General features: G+C 48.5%; 2 protein-coding genes across 2 annotated transcripts; both read right to left on the bottom strand.

The window, feature by feature from the left end:
- Positions 1 to 3,882: 3,882 nt before the first annotated feature.
- On the bottom strand, positions 3,883 to 4,668 carry LOC308321302 (14-3-3 protein beta/alpha-1-like; the record flags this gene model as incomplete). Its single annotated transcript, XM_080772143.1, has 1 exon — positions 3,883 to 4,668. The coding sequence occupies one exon, from the start codon at positions 4,666 to 4,668 to the stop codon at positions 3,883 to 3,885; it is 786 nt and encodes a 261-aa protein (XP_080628269.1).
- Positions 4,669 to 7,001: 2,333 nt separating this feature from the next.
- LOC308321301 (FACT complex subunit SPT16-like) lies at positions 7,002 to 10,112 on the bottom strand (the record flags this gene model as incomplete). The annotated part of the gene is made up of 1 exon (XM_080772142.1): positions 7,002 to 10,112. The coding sequence occupies one exon, from the start codon at positions 10,110 to 10,112 to the stop codon at positions 7,002 to 7,004; it is 3,111 nt and encodes a 1,036-aa protein (XP_080628268.1).
- Positions 10,113 to 14,029: the final 3,917 nt, after the last annotated feature.

The raw sequence follows: 14,029 nt of genomic DNA, 5'->3' as shown, positions 1-14,029 counted from the left end.
GGACGACGATGGCCTCCTTCTCTCCTCTATCGCGATTGGACCCTCTCCTGCCGTCCACGGCTGAGCCCCTGGGGTCATCGTTGACTGTCGAGGCCGAGGCCGATCCGGTTTCTGACCGGCGTGAAGGAGGACAATTGTCTGGGTTGAACATGAGTGCCTGCGTAACAAGGGCGTATTTAATCTGTTTAACCTCGACCAAAACGGCACAAAACTCTGACCTCAGTGGCTCGAGTTGCCCTTTAAAGGATAGAATCAGCAGCGTCATCTCCACGACACGTTGTGACACGTGCAACCATAGCAACCAACCTGGTCAACGAGTGACGCAACAGCCATTTCCTGGTTCAACACAAACATGAACAAACATAGATGGGGGCTTTCGCCTTTCGCATCTCCACCGAGCCACTGGGAAGGGAGGATTTCATCTCCACCGAGCCACTGGGATGGGAGGATTTCATCTCCACCGAGCCACTGGGAAGGGAGGATTTCATCTCCACCGAGCCACTGGGATGGGAGGATTTCATCTCCACCGAGCCACTGGGAAGGGAGGATTTCCATCTCCACCGAGCCACTGGGAAGGGAGGATTTCCATCTCCACCGAGCCACTGAGAAGGGAGGATTTCCATATCCACCGAGCCACTGGGAAGGGAGGATTTAATCTCCACCGAGCCACTGGGAAGGGAGGATTTAATCTCCACCGAGCCACTGGGAAGGGAGGATTTCATCTCCACCGAGCCACTGGGAAGGGAGGATTTCATCTCCACCGAGCCACTGGGATGGGAGGATTTCATCTCCACCGAGCCACTGGGAAGGGAGGATTTCCATCTCCACCGAGCCACTGGGAAGGGAGGATTTCATCTCCACCGAGCCACTGGGAAGGGAGGATTTCATCTCCACTGAGTCACTGGGAAGGGAGGATTTCATCTCCACCGAGCCACTGGGAAGGGAGGATTTCATCTCCACCGAGCCACTGGGAAGGGAGGATTTCATCTCCACCGAGCCACTGGGAAGGGAGGATTTCATCTCCACCGAGCCACTGGGAAGGGAGGATTTCATCTCCACCGAGCCACTGGGAAGGGAGGATTTCATCTCCACCGAGCCACTGGGAAGGAAGGATTTCATCTCCACCGAGCCACTGGGAAGGGAGGATTTCATCTCCACCGAGCCACTGGGAAGGGAGGATTTCATCTCCACCGAGCCACTGGGAAGGGAGGATTTCCATCTCCACCGAGCCACTGGGAAGGGAGGATTTGACCCAGGCCAAGTCTATGGACTTTACCCAGGCCGCCTGACATGGTTGCCAAGTCTATGGACTTGACCCAGGCCGCCTGACATGGTTGCAGAACTCGCCCTTTGGGAAGTGGTCGTGTCCATCCAGTCCATCGTGTCCATCCAGGCAACAACGCAGGCGTTGTTGCCTGGATGGACACAGGTCTCCTCCAGGTCTGTTGAAGAGGGGGGAAAAAAAGCGAAACCGAATCCAGGTCTGGTGAGTCGCGGGCGTGTGCACGTAACGAGCACGCGCGCAACAAATTTGCGGGACCGTGCTCACGTAAATACGCTTGCGTTGTCGCACTGCGACTGCTCCGAGCAAAAACGCAGGTCTCATTGAAAATGAACTATAGGCGCCTTGCAAACGCTCCCCGTTTGCAAGGCCCTTTAGTGACAGCTCCCCCTGCCTGTGGAACCCTCTTCCTTCAACAGCATGGCTTGCTGCTGGTGCTGCTAATGGGGTCAATGGGATTTACTGTTTGCGTTAGCACATACACGAAAAGCTGGACATAGGAGAGGCTATCGCCCCTCAAAAAACCTGTTTTATTTTTACAGATTCTCACACAAAAAAAACTCACAATCTGCCCCACGTTTTAACCCATTCTGACCGGGCACCCATTTTGGTGTTAGCATCATGTTATGCTTTACCTATTGAAAAATAGCAGATCTACAAGCTCATATCGCGCCACCGAGTGGCGCGATACGAGCTTGTAGGTCTGCTATTTTTGAAAAATCGAAGAACGACTGACATTTTTCTAGAATCTGATCTCAGGTCAGAATGGGTTCATCAGACCAGTGTGTGTCCAGTGGAAACCTCGTATGAATCTGATCTCAGGTCAGAATGGGTTAAATACAAATTGAAGGGTCTCTATTCTACACAACACAGAGCCAAAAAAGGGTGCACCACATAGTCATGTAACAATGACTGTCAGACAGGGTTTTGATATTGTTGCGACCGCAGTGAGCACTTACTATGAGACCTAGCAGATCATGTCTGTGTGTGTGTGTGTGTGTGTGTGTGTGTGTGTGTGTGTGTGTGTGTGTGTGTGTGTGTGTGTGTGTGTGTGTGTGTGTGTCTGTCCCGCTTTTGTGCCCTATGGAGCTGAGTGATCTTACTATGAGACCTAGCAGATCGTGTGTGTGTGTGTGTGTGTGTGTGTGTGTGTGTGTGTGTCTGTCTGTCCCGCTTTTGTGCCCATATATGGAGCTGAGTGATTTGTTTGTGAGTGATGCAACACACTCCATATTTGGACGTATAGGTGCTTTGGGGACTCCTTATATGGTTATATGGCTAAGTTAAAAACTTAAAATCTTAAAAAACCCAAATATGTACGAGCTGCGTTCGCTTCCCGCGTTTGCGCGTCTTACTGGTATAGTTTGCTAAATTAATTGGCTTCAAAGTTATGGCCGGGATGGACAAAGACAAACAGCAGATACACAGTCCTGGGTATAGCCCCCCCCCCCACCCAGCCTGACAAAGAAAGAGCACCCCGGGAAGTGCTCTTTTGTATATAGTTTATTTTATTACTCTATATAGCGATAATTACTGAGAATATAGTGCTATTTAAAACGTATTCTAACAAAAAAAAGACCACCTTTAAACACCATGTTATAGAAATGTTATGTCCCACCCCCTATACAATCTTTTTGTCCACAGCACAGGGCAATAACTAGCTGGGCACCGGCCCGTGAAACACCTGTTTTGTCTTTTCCTTTTTCAGTTTTATTTGACAGGAAACACATGCAGAATCAAATATAAGGATTGCTAGTCGTGTCATGGGATATGTGAAAACAGACTGTTTTTTTTTTACTGTATGGCCCTTGGATTACATTTGATTATTTCTTCCCCTACACGCTTTCTTTGGCATTCTTGTCTGGTGGTCCATCATCTGCAGTGTTTTTGTACATTATGTAGAGTCAAATATCATGTTTACTAGTCATGGGACATTTAGAAAACAGACTCTGATGGTCCCTCACCCTGTGCCTAGCTGTGTGTTTGTGTTTACCCCATGGAGATGATTTGATTGGCTGAGCAATGTGTTTACCCCATAGCCGTGATTTGATTGGCTGAGCAATGTGTTTACCCCGTAGCCATGATTTGATTGGCTGAGCACGGCCTATAGCCAGCTTTCCGTGTGTACCTCAGAATTGAGGATAAAACGTGAGGACAGAAAAGTGAGGACACCAATTGTGATTGGCCGGAATGTGATGATGAATTATGATGTATGACTTCACGCGAGTGTGATTTTTCTATTATGTCGAGTCGTGTCATGGAACAGAAAACAGATTTTCTGATTCGGTCTGATTGATGGTCTTCTTAAAGGGACATTTTTTGCAAAAAATATATGTTAATGACGTTTAGAAGATTTAGCATTCTTGTCTGACGCCCCCGGGCCCATGATGTCATGGACACTGGGCTCACTTACTTCCTGGACTACGTGTTGTCTCAGTAAGACAGCCCTCCCCCTCTGATGTCACAGTAAGAGAGGCAGGGCATGGACCAGTAGAAGACCACTAGGGCTATAGCACATCAGCGAATCAGATCCATTCTCTCAAACACAACATCCCATAGCTCAGACAGTGCCCTCGCTGGAAGTCATAAAAAACCGAGGCCTATTGAAACGTCTTCCCGCTCTCCGACTCCGGGCGGCCGCTGGCGGCCTCTTCGCCCTGCAGGTTCTCCGGCGTCCACAGGCTCAGGTTGTCTCTCAGCAGCTGCATGATGAGAGCGCTGTCCTTGTAGGTGTCCGCGTTCAGGTTGTTGTTGTCGAGCTCGGCGATCGCCTCGTCGAACGCCGTCCTGGCCAGTTTGGTGGCCTTCTCGGGCGCGTTGAGTATCTCGTAGTAGAACACGGAGAAGTTGAGCGCCAGGCCCAGCCGTATGGGGTGCGTCGGCTGCATGTCCTTCTGGCTGATGCCGAAGGCCTCCTGGTAGGCGCTCTGCGAGCTCTCCACCGTGCTCTTCTTGGCGTCGCCCTGGGCCACCTCCGACAGGTAGCGGTAGTAGTCGCCCTTCATCTTGAGGTAGAACACCTTGCTCTCGGGCAGCGCGGCGTTGGCGATGAGGAACGCGTCGAGCAGGCGCAGCACGTCGTCGCAGATGCGCCGCAGCTCCGCCTCGATCTTCTCCCGGTACTCGCGGACCATCTGCGGCTTCCTCTCCCCGCCGCCCTCGCCGCCCGAATCGGCGGCCTTCTGCTCGATGCTGGAGACGACGCGCCAGGCGGCGCGCCGCGCGCCCACCACGTTCTTGTAGGCGACGGAGAGCAGGTTGCGCTCCTCGTTGCTCAGCTCCTGGCCCTGCTCTGTCACCGCCTTCATGGCGGCCACCATGTCGTCGTAGCGCTGGGCCTGGTCGGCCAGCTTGGCCTTGTGAACCAGGTCGTCCCTGTTATCCATCTCTGAGACGATGGGGAGTAAAGTACGTCCTGCTCGCACTGTGTGCGCACACTTGGAATGTCGGGCCGGTACGAGTAACAGCTCTCACGGTTATGCTTCCTTTGAACTTCCACCCCGTAACTCTACGATCTGCTTTATATGGAGCGAATTCATCGACGGCGTGACGATATGCTCAACGTCATCTTGACGACGAGAGATGGCATATAGAGCTGAAGGCTGAAGCTATGTTTTGGTTTTATTTGAGGCAACCAGTTACTCACCTTTGTACCTACGTAGCACCAAGTCACTGTGCTTAATTAATTAAAGGCTTGTCTGGAATCAATCTCGGTTATAATATCGTGTCCAACTAAAAACGGCCGATGGACCCAATCAGTGTATACACATATGGAAGCATACGTCATACATGTCATGGGTGGCAACAGCAGGACTCCAAAGTATAGAATAGAATAGACGCTATATAGTATTTAGTATACAAATAATACATTTCAATAAAACTTCCAAATTAATTCAATTTGTAATTGAATCCGCAAAACTTGTGACATCATGGCTCACGTGGGCTCACAAGTTCACAACGCATATGTTTACATTGATGCAGAACCGTATAGGTGTTGCCTGTTGCCTGGCTGTGATTGGTTGGCTGATTTGCTCGTTTACATATGGTGTACATTTTACCTTCAATGTCAATGGAGTTTAATGTTAGGATTAAATTGACGTCATATTTAGCGGAATTATGGCCTAATTTATCCGTTCATTGTCAATGGCAAATCTTGAGACGTGTGGGGTCCGGGGACAAAAGCTGCTAGCGCCCCATGAACATCACACTTGTGTGAAGTGATCAGCGCTCCTATATCAATCATCAGCCAATGTTTGTGTTCACACAAACACACAAAGCTGGGCGTAGGAGGGGGTAGCGCCCCTCAAAACATTTTCTTGAGGGGCGCCTCCTATATATACAGCTTTTGTCCCCACAAAATTAGGCCAGCAATTAGGTCAAAATGTCCTCCAAATATGACATACATTTGTGGCAACAGGCATTCTGATTGGCCAGTAAATGAGATGATGCATGATGATGTACGATGATAAGAGCGACACTCACTTCACACGGGTGTGATTTTTAATGTTTAATCTATACTTTTCCCTCATTAACGATTAATCATGAATGTGTTTTTGACAAATAACTTGCACTAAACACACATTTTATTGACAAGACACATGGTGCTAAAGGCACCAGAAATGTAGTTTATTATATTTTAACATGAATTAAATACAGTTTTGTAATTGCATTGCAAAATAGCCAGCCAAATTAATTGTTGAGGGGAACTAACCCCTCCTACAGTATGTCCAGCTTATAGTGTGTGTGTGTTAACACACAGAGCAGTTAACACAGGAACTGTACGACGACAACGCAGACCCTCATCAGGATATTAAAAATCACACCCGTGTGAAGTGAGAGGCGCTATATATATATATCTTTTGTGACGTAAATATCAGACAAAACAAACATGGACAAAACAATGTCTGTCCATGTCAATGGCGTTTTTAACGTTTGTTTAAGGAAAATCTAACATTAAACCTGTATATAGGAGGGGCTAGCGACCCTCAATAAACAAGACAGGCTATAGTTTAGTTTAGCAGGCATAATTGTGTAATATACACTAATATACACGGGTACATTACGGGACTTTACCTGAGTTTGTTGGTAAGTTTATCTGGAGTTTCCTGTCATAACCATATTTTATGTTTTTTGTGCAGTGTTGGGTTCTGCAGTCATATTGTGTGTGTATGTCATATTGTGACTTAGCAACCGTTAACTTTTCAGGGTGGAAGTCCAGTCCAGTTCTCTTACAGTAGATTTTTCTTTACGATCCGTCCGAAAAAACGGTTAAAACGTTACATGAGAGGCGCGCCATCTCAAGTGGACTTGAGATGGTCAAAATATGACTTTTTTTTGTGAGACAGCATTGACTGAAAGTGTAATATTCCAACAATTTATATTAAAAAATAATGCATTGCGGTACTTCCTTGGAAACCAGCGTGTTTTGACATGTCAAGGGATGTACTTCTACATCATGGTCAGGGAATCTATACTTGTACACATGAAGCCGCCTCATGCTACAGAAACAGGAGCTAGTCCCCCTGACCCCATGGGCCACATGAAATCTTGGTGTAGCCTTTTTTTTCCAAAGCTATACTTACTGACTTATACTTCCTTGACTTCATGCCAGCATGTAGGAGAGACGTGGCACTGATGGGTAAGAGTTTCTTCTTGCTGGATGGGGGTCTGGGACAGTGCTTGAACATCCCTCACTGATCGGTACGAGAGACAGACACATTTACTGCCTTAGTTTCTTCGTGCTGGACGGAGGCTGGGACATGCCTCGAAGCCTTCTCTTCCTGCTGCTCTCCTCGTGTTCCTCATAGCCATTCTCTCTGTCCGCCTCCCTGGCTTCCTCCTCCAGTTCGTCCCAGTCTTTACCTCTCTCCTCATCGCTGCTCAGAGAATCAGAATCGGACTCCGCGGAGTCCTCTGTTGTCTCCGATTCGTAGTCTTCGCTGGACTCCTCCTCTTCGTCCTCGTCAAACGTATCGTCCTCCTCTGACTCCTCTGCTCCGCTCTCCTCGTTCTCCTGGTCCAAGAAGGACCAGCCGCCCAGCTCAAAGAAGCCCTCGGGATCATCGACGATGGTCTTCATTATCTTGGTCCAGTTCAGAGACTGGATTCCTTCAGTGTACTTGATGTCACAGGAGTTGAGCCACTCTTTGATCGGGTCCAGAGAGTTGACAGGCACAGCGTTAATCATGGTGACCTTCCTGTTGTAATCCTTGTACACAAGGACCACGTCAAAGGTCTTCAGGTTGAACTGCACTCGCTCAAAGTGGACCAGCTCCAACTCGTCCAGGGCCACCACAAACGGCGGCCACTCGGTAACGTTGACCAACGTGCTGGACGTGGGCTGCAGGAGGGCGGTGCTCTTGAAGGTGACGCCCTGGAAGCCCAGGTCTCTGAAGGGCACCTCGAACTCCAGCTCGTCCTTGGTCAGCGCCTGGACCTTCTCGATGAAGTTACCGAAGACGGACTTGACCTTCTGCTTCATGTCACGCTCCATCTGTTCGGCGTAGAGTGCGTCGCGGTCGTCGCCACCGCGGTCCTGCATGTGCTGGTGCTTGCCCAGATCCGTGGTGATCTCGCCCACCTCCGTGTAGAACTGCACGTCCGTGTGCCGCTTCTTGCCGAACATGATTCCGTCCCGGAGGTGGAAGTGCAGTATGATGATCATCTCGCCATCGCAGGGCTGGAAGACGGCATGCTTGACGTTGGCGTAGAGGATGTCCACCTTGTCGCCGCGCACCGACGTGAAGCGGAAGCCGTTGGCGTGCGCCTCCAGCGAGCCCTGCATCCTCTTGGGGGCGATGTTGGGCCGGATGTAGAGGTCCTTGAGCTTGGGGTTGCTGCGGTTCAGGCTGACAACGAGCGAGTCCTGCGTGACCACACCCTCCTTCTCCTCCTCCTCGGCCTCACGCGCCTTGTAGCGCTTCTGCACCTCGTTGATGAGGCGGCAGGCGTTCTGCAGGTTGGCAGAGGGGACCGACGAGTCTGCCTTCTTCAGGTTGGACGCGCGGTACGTGAGCTGTTTGACGAAGGTGGCGCCGGGGTCCGGGAAGACGCCGCCGCCCTCGCGCCGGCCCAGGCCGTTGCCGGGAACGTAGAAGTTCACCCTCAGGTACGTGAAGTCTCCCTCCACCGACGCGCTGATGCTCTTGACGGTGGTGATGTGGAAAGGCGTGGCGACGCCGAAGATGGGCACGATGACCGTCTCGGACTTCTTGTCGACGAAGATCTTCATGTCCCGGATGTCCCGCTCTCCTCGGGGCACTTCGGACACACTCCCGTACGACACGTCGGACTTCCTGACCTTCTGCGCCGGCGGCAGCTCTCCTCCCTTCTGCTCCGTCAGACGCCGCTTGGCTTCCTCGTTCACCCGAGTGGCCAGCTCCTTCTGGTGGGCCCGCCTCTTCTGATCGTTGGACATCATCTCGCTCGCCGCGCGACCGTCATCGGTCAGCAGGGCGGCGCGGCGGCGTGTTCTGCTGCGCGTTGGCAGTGCCTCGGCATCCGCGTCCTCGTCGTCTTCGCTTTCGTTTTCCTCGTCGTCGTCCTTGTGAAAGATGGCCACGTTCTTGATCTTCTTCTTCGCTTGCGTCAGCACCGTGGCCGTCTCCTCCCTGTTGATCTTCACCGTGTCGCCGATAAACAAGGCATATGTATTCCCCTCTTTGTCCCTCAGGTCCTCAAATCCCAAACAGACGCTCAGCACCATTCCTGTCTTTAGTCGGTACTGGTTTTTGCCATTCAGTATCAAGGAGGACTCCCTGAACTCTATTCCAGTGGAAAAACCGAGTTTTTTGGTAAGCTTGGGCACGAGGTCCGACCTCTCTTTCTCAACGTACTCTAGGACGGTGTTGTAAGCGTCGCAAAACTTCACCCCGTGTCTGAGTTCCATCAGGAGTTTCTCCTCTACCTGCAGCAGGAAATTGTAGTTGTTCTGCATTCCTTGCGTGGGGTCCACCATCAGCGTACGCACCAGGTTGGAACAGTAGGACTGGTAGCGCACGCCCATGGCACACGTGATGGCTCCAAAGTAGTGCATGTGGTTCTCATCGCTGACAATGTTGAACTTCAGACTGTAGTTCCCTCCACTCTGGATGATTGGTGCATAGCACATCTTCACCAGGGACGGGTCTGCACCTCCCAGGTACTTACTTTCCTCTATGGCCTTCTCCACATACTCCGCCAGCTTACTGTGACACACCTCCTCGTCTTTATCCACAATCTCCATCGCTCGCTCCTTGAAGAACTTGGAGTAGACGTCGCTGGTGATCGCTGCGGCTTTTCTCATCAGCGTCAGCTCGCCGTCCTCCTTCACTGCCATGGTGTAGGCCACTACCGCGCTGACGTCCACGGTCTGCAGTCCCTCTGCGGCGATGGTGTCATTCCAGCTCCTGGTGAACTCCCCGGGGGACTTGTCCTTGCTGAAGACGCCCACCGTCCTCCCATCCGCGCTGTCTCTGATGGCCTCGATCATTTGGTGGAAGTTGGCCTCGTTGCTCCCGTTCTTTTCCCTGGTGAGCAGTGTGACGGCCGGAACTCCGTTGGCGTTCTCGTTGTCCTCTGCGGCGGCCACCTGCTTCAGGAACTCCACCTTCTTTTTACTGGCCAGGAAGATGATTTTTGCTCGACAGAAAACCATGACGGTGTCCGTCAACTCGAAGCCAAACAGCCATGTCTGTAGAGCTGTGGATTTGGCGTACACGATGGTGTCGTCCGGCGCTCCGACGGAAACCGCGATAGCTCCCACTTTGGCAAAATCCTCTCCTTTCGTCCAGTTGCTGTACAGACGCTTGATCCGGCGGTAGTACGCCTCCTTGTCAAGGTTTTGCACCATTGCTTTTTCTTTTGCTTCACTCTGTAGATGCTGGCCCCATTCGTGAGGTTTTAAGCTAACCATGGGCTCGAAACTCACATAATAACTATGATGTCACTATGACGTAAGCCATGCCCAAAGACAGTATGAACTTAGCGAGGGGAGAGGGGAGTTGCACCACTCAGTTCTCAACGGCCCTGTGTACCACCTGTTTTGAATTTGCACATAATGCAGGAAGCAGCAGGTCATTGCTTTACTGAAAGTGAGCGCTTCCAAACTCCAAAACTTAGAAAGATATCACCTACAAAGAATTTATTGACAGAAAGTAGCTCATAAGTTATAACATATATCTTTATGAAACAAACAAACAAACAAACAAAGCTTTTCATACAACTGCAATGTTGATGAGTTTGACATCTTTTAATACAATAAGATAGGAATTTTCTGTTTGGATGTATGGGCTGTCAATGGCAAATTGCGGCTAGTTGCCATGCATGGTTTGCATGAGGTAAATTGGATCTCATCTTCATGCGGCCAGTCTGTGACGCCAGTCGTCTGTGATGTGTCTGATGATTCATGACTCCATATATGGGCATGAAGGTTTCAACACAGGCAAGTGGCTGAGCGACGTTCACATCCTCTATTGACGGCTTGGCTCTGAAAGGCGTCAGCTAAATAGGATGATAAGCAATTGAATAAGTAAAATGAATTGATGATGTCATATAATATGTGTATGTCATGTAGTACTTTTTGAGGGGCGCTATGCCTGAGTTTGTGTGTAGCCCATAGCGATGATTTGATTGGCTGAGCAATGTACGTAAATATTGAGGATAAAAAGTGAAGAAAGAAAATTGAGGACGCCAATTGTGATTGGCTAGAATGTGATTCTGATCATCGCAGAGATTTGAAACCCGCAGTACGGGTGATTTGTGACCTGCAGCACGGGTGATTTGGCGTGTCGCTTGTCCTCGTATATGTCCTCTACTCGTCTCTGACACGTGGACTGCTGTGAAGTGACCTTGTATGGACCACGTTATGTCACCTCTACATATATGGTTGTGTAACTTGTGTGACACGCGTGACCAAGCAACCAACGACGCATGGCGTGACGTTGGTTGGATGGGTGGGCAATGGTGGATGGGTGGGCCTGCAGGCACTATGAAGCGGATTGTTTGTTCACCACCATTACTTCTTTCTTTGGCAAAGCATCACTGTGGAAAGGGGGCTATAATTAACAAAGCTCAGTCTTTGAACAATCCATTGAACTTGCCATTGTAGCCTGCCTAGGCTAAGAGCATTGGTTTCTCTTAAACACAGCAAGGTTGACAACACAGATCATTCTACTGTTTGACACGTCTTCTCTCCTCTGCCTCTCTATAGTTGTTATATCATCTCCATTGTCTCCAAGAGGCTGCTGCATGTGACTCTGCTTCTCTGTGCTGTGATAGCTCTGACATCAGGTGAGAGAGAGAGAGACTAAACTCATTTTGCCATTTTATACTATTTAAAAGGGATATTAGGGATAAGGGATTGAGTGTGTGTGTGTGTGTGTGTGTGTGTGTGTGTGTGTGTGTGTGTGTGTGTGTGTGTGTGTGTGTGTGTGTGTGTGTGTGTGTGTGTGTGTGTGTGTGTGTGTGTGTGTGTGTGTGTGTGTGCGTGCGTGCGTTTGCGCGTGCGTGTGCGTGTGTGTGTGTGTGTGTGTGTGTGTGTGTGTGTGTGTGTGTGTGTGTGTTTGCGTGCGTGTATTATTGCTTATCTTGCCTCTTTATATCCTCTGTAGCTCAACTGTTTGACCCTGTGTGGAAACGTTGTGTTTCGTATGTCTTTAACCCTAGAACACTTTTGTCAAACCATCCCAAAACCCAGGTATATTTTACCTTTTACCTTATATTTTGTTGCAAGTTGCACATGCATGTTATTATGTCTGTGTCGCTTTTATGCCCTGCATATATGGAGTTCTTTGTCAGGCATGCCCAAATATGGAGTCTATGCAGATGTCAGAACATCATGTGATATCAGAACAGTCCCATATATGTGGAGATATTGTATATATGGGTGATCAGGTCCAGAGCACGGGCAGAGGCTTTTGTGCTGGTTCTGGACAACGGTGCATGTATCCGACAGACTCAACACCAGGCACTGCACTCCCTGCGGTGGTGTGGAACGTACAGCAATACATGGACATTTGAGGTACCGGTATACTCTTATATAATATTTCAACATGAAATTCCACAAAAAAGGAAAGAAATTAAAATGGCTATCATGGGGGTGAAAACAAATCAGTGACAAATGTGGGTATTATTATTTAACAATATTCCATATATTTTTTCACTGGTCCCAAAATCACTAAACCCGGTCACTGAACAACTGTAGAAAAAATAATTGGGCAGGGAAACAAAGCTATAACCTGACCTGACTCAGATTGCGGCGTATTGAGTTCACCAGTTCCCTCCTCCTGAATGCAAATGTTGTCCAGCAGGGGGAGTGGTTTCACCAGGCTAAAACAAAGCTATATCTTCTATAATGTCACTGAGCATCATAATACTGGAAGACCCACTTATTGTCCAGGTTAATTGTCACGTCAAGGATCCCCAAATTGACCTCCATTTGAAAAGATATGCCTGCAGGGACCCCCATAAGAGAAGATTTTTACGGCTCTAGCAGTGATTCTCATCCCGTTTAATTTCAAGGACCCCCAGTTTGATGTGCATTAGGGCTACACGGATCCCCATTTAATGGCATTTCTATCTCTGGGACCCCCAATTTATATTGTAATCACTGTTAGTTTTACTCTGAGAGTGTACAAATGGAACCAAATGGAGCCGTCACTCAGTTACAGATCCAGGGGTCCATTTTGGTTCCTAATTATCCATCATAGCTGGGTGGACCCCCTGGAACTCCCTGAAGGACCCCTGGGGTCCCCGGACCCCACTTTGGGAACCTCTGACGTACACACACTTTCATTTAATTTCTTTTCAACCTTTTATTTAGTTCTTGGATAACACACCGAGAGCTGGGACCCTCTTTTGCAGCGGTGCCGAGATTACAAATTATAAATGAATAAATATGAATATGATTCATGAATAAAATAACATATTTCAATTAAAACAGGTACAATTGAGATTGGCCTATAAGCCCTAAATTGATTGAAAGCGATCGACCTATAGGGAACTATACCATTATTTCCTGAGCAATTTATTTTCCTAAGCACCCTATATTTATTTCCATGGCTATATTAACATATTCTTTCTTGCCCTGTTAGGTCGAAACATGTTGGCAGTTGCCTTTTTAATTTAATAAAGGCTATCCTCCTCATTTTAACCTTGAGTGCCCGGATCGTTTCTCTTTTTTCTTTATATTCGTACTGCAAATCTTTTGAGCTTGTATCAATATTTAGTTGTTGCCATTTCACGTTTTAGTTCAGTCAAACTGAAATTCAAACATTATGCAGCAGCATGCTGCGTCACATGAGTTTGACTGCAATACACGCATGTCCCCAGCAGATGTCATCTATGTTCCACTTTCATTCAGTATATTTTGTCTGAAAAATGCCCGAGGTATAAGAAAGAGTGGGATTGACATCCGGTCTGAAACGGAACGGATACGGAAACCGCATGTATGTGTGTATGGTGACATTTAGCGGTTACAGTGGGCGGGGCTCTAAACCGGATCTCTGAGCACTGAACAAGAAACTAATTTGTACATTTGCTATTTTCATTCCAATGAATGTTTTTGCAATAGCCTAATAATAATAATAATAATAATAATAATAATAATCCAAATCCACAAAGTAACTATTATCAGTAGTAGTAGTAGCAGCTATAAAGTTGCCAAATATAAATATAAATAATGTGCAATAGCCTATTTGCCTCTGAGATGTAGTGGAGTAGAAAATGTGGAGTAGAAAATGTAAAATAATCACCCCCCACACAAAAAGG

The sequence above is a fragment of the Protomyctophum bolini genome, assembly GCF_963924005.1.
Source record: "Protomyctophum bolini genome assembly, chromosome: 9".
Taxonomy (NCBI): Eukaryota; Metazoa; Chordata; class Actinopteri; order Myctophiformes; family Myctophidae; genus Protomyctophum; species Protomyctophum bolini.
Note: the sequence above shows the minus strand (reverse complement) of the source record. Positions and strands in the feature narration are given on the sequence as shown.